Below are 2,197 nucleotides of genomic sequence, written 5' to 3'. Positions count from 1 at the left end.
TAATTTTTGTTTGTTAAAGTGAATGTTTTTGCTCATTATTCCTTTGTTTATATTTCGAAGTTAAGATTTTCTCTATCGTATATACGTTTTGAAGTTAAAATTTTCTCTATTGTATAGTTTTGAATATGGATCCTTTCAGCATTAGTGATTTTTCTAGTAACCCAAGTGTGCATTATTTGCTTAATCATCGTATGAGAAAGGATGACTGAATGGCTATTTCAGTGAAGCATGACATTTCTGTTAAAAAGTTGTGGAGGAAATCTCAGATTAAGAATTTAGTTATTAATGCTTTGGTTGAGAAGGAGACTTTGCCTGAGGAAGCTTAAGATTTATTAGATGAAGAGGGATCCCAGTTAACTCTCAAACAGTTAGAATTGCAGTATGCTCGTGAAAAAGAGGAGAGAGATGGGCAAGAGAGGAGAGAGCATGATGAGTTGGAGAGGAAAGAGAGGAAAGAGCGTGAAGAGTTAGAGAGGAAAGATAGGATAGAACGAGAGGAAAGAGAGCACAGATATCAATTAGAGCTGTTGCAATAAAAGAGAATGATAAAAGATAACGTGAGCCAAGGGGATGAAAGTGAACAGGTAATTGATGTTCTAAAGGCTTCTAAAATGATTCAGTGGTTTGATGAAGCGAATCCAGACGAGTTCCTTATGCTCTTTGAAAGACTTGCGCTTAATTTGAAGTGGCCCAAGCGTTTATGGCCCGTAATTTTGCAGCCATCATTAAAGGGTAAAACTAGAACTGTTTTCTTGTTGTTAACCTCTAGTGAGAGTAATTATTACGACTTTACTAATGATAGTATCCTGAAAGCTTTTAAGCTTACGGCTGAATATTATCGTCTCAAGTTTCGTAGATATAAGAAGTCTGATTCACATTCATACATTGAATATTCACATAATCTTGTTAAATTACATGATAAATGGTATACAGCAGCAAGTTTCACTACCATAGATGAATATAGGGAGCTCATTTTACTTGAACAGTTCATTAGAGGTGTTCCTATTGATATTCAGAGATACCTACTTGAGCGTGAGGTTACAACTTTACAAAGATCAGCTGTGTTAGCTGGGAATTATAGTTTAATTAAACCACATCAACAAAGTCAAAGACAATCCAAGACATCTCCAGGTAATATATCAGAGGAGAAGAAATCCTCTGGCTCATACAGTAGAAGTCTGTCTGAGGTTAGGTGTTACAAATGTACCCAGCTTGGTCACACGAGGGCAAGATGTCCTAGTAATTATAAGGAGGGGAAGAAAAAGTCTTCGGGATCAAATATGGCAATTAGGAAGGTCCGGCAAGAAATTCCTGTTTCTCATTGTGATAGGTTAGATAATGAGTTGGCTCCTTTCAAGTCTGATGGGGTTGTGTCAGTATCAGATGACCTAGGTAGAAGTGTGCCTGTTAGGATAGTATGTGACACTTGTTCTTCTAATAGTTTAATTGTAAAAGAAAAGGTTCCCGGATTGGAAAAGACTTTTACATCCGATAGACTGGTTTTTAGAAGTTTGGGTGGACTGGCAACAGTTCCCTTGTGTAGGATATATCTGCATTGGGGTTTATTAACTCGTTATGTCACAGTTGGGGTGGTGGATGAATTGCCTATTCAAGGTGTTGATTTTCTTATGGGGAACAACTTTGCAGGAGGGAAGGTTGTACCTAGTCCCATAGTTGTTGACACTCCACTAGAGATAAGCCCTGTAGAAGATCCAGTATTGTATCCTTTTTGTGTTGTATGGCGTAGCAGAAGTCTGGCTGTGGTAGAAGTCCCACGAAAGGGTGGAACAGATGTGACTAAGGACGTCAATGTAATTACTACTTCAGGTACTGAAGAAAAAGATGTTGTTGGTACAGTTGACATAGATATCAATATTGATAGTTTATTCCAAACTGATAGTTTTTAAGGTAATGTAAATGAGAGAGAAAGTGTGCTAGAAACTAAGTTTGGTTTGAAGACTGGTAACGTAGTATTGGTAAATACTCTTAAGTCAGTTGAAAATAAATTAATTTAAGTAATGTTTCTGACTGCTCTGATAATCTTCTAATATGAAATGTTCTGACATTATAAAACCTCAACAGGAAGATTTGTCTTTGCAGTCTATTTACAGTGAAGTTGTTGTAGAAGACCAGATCAATATGGAGTCAGTATGCTATTACTTGAGGAATGGACTACTAATGAGGAAGTTCAGATCTT

General features: G+C 36.8%; 1 protein-coding gene across 1 annotated transcript; it reads left to right on the top strand.

Moving 5' to 3' along the window:
* The first annotated feature begins 542 nt into the window (after positions 1-542).
* LOC137650892 (uncharacterized) lies at positions 543-1,907 on the top strand. The gene has a single exon (XM_068384040.1). The coding sequence runs from the start codon at positions 543-545 to the stop codon at positions 1,905-1,907; it is 1,365 nt and encodes a 454-aa protein (XP_068240141.1).
* Positions 1,908-2,197: the final 290 nt, after the last annotated feature.

The sequence above is a fragment of the Palaemon carinicauda genome, chromosome 12 (assembly GCF_036898095.1).
Source record: "Palaemon carinicauda isolate YSFRI2023 chromosome 12, ASM3689809v2, whole genome shotgun sequence".
Taxonomy (NCBI): Eukaryota; Metazoa; Arthropoda; class Malacostraca; order Decapoda; family Palaemonidae; genus Palaemon; species Palaemon carinicauda.
Note: the sequence above shows the minus strand (reverse complement) of the source record. Positions and strands in the feature narration are given on the sequence as shown.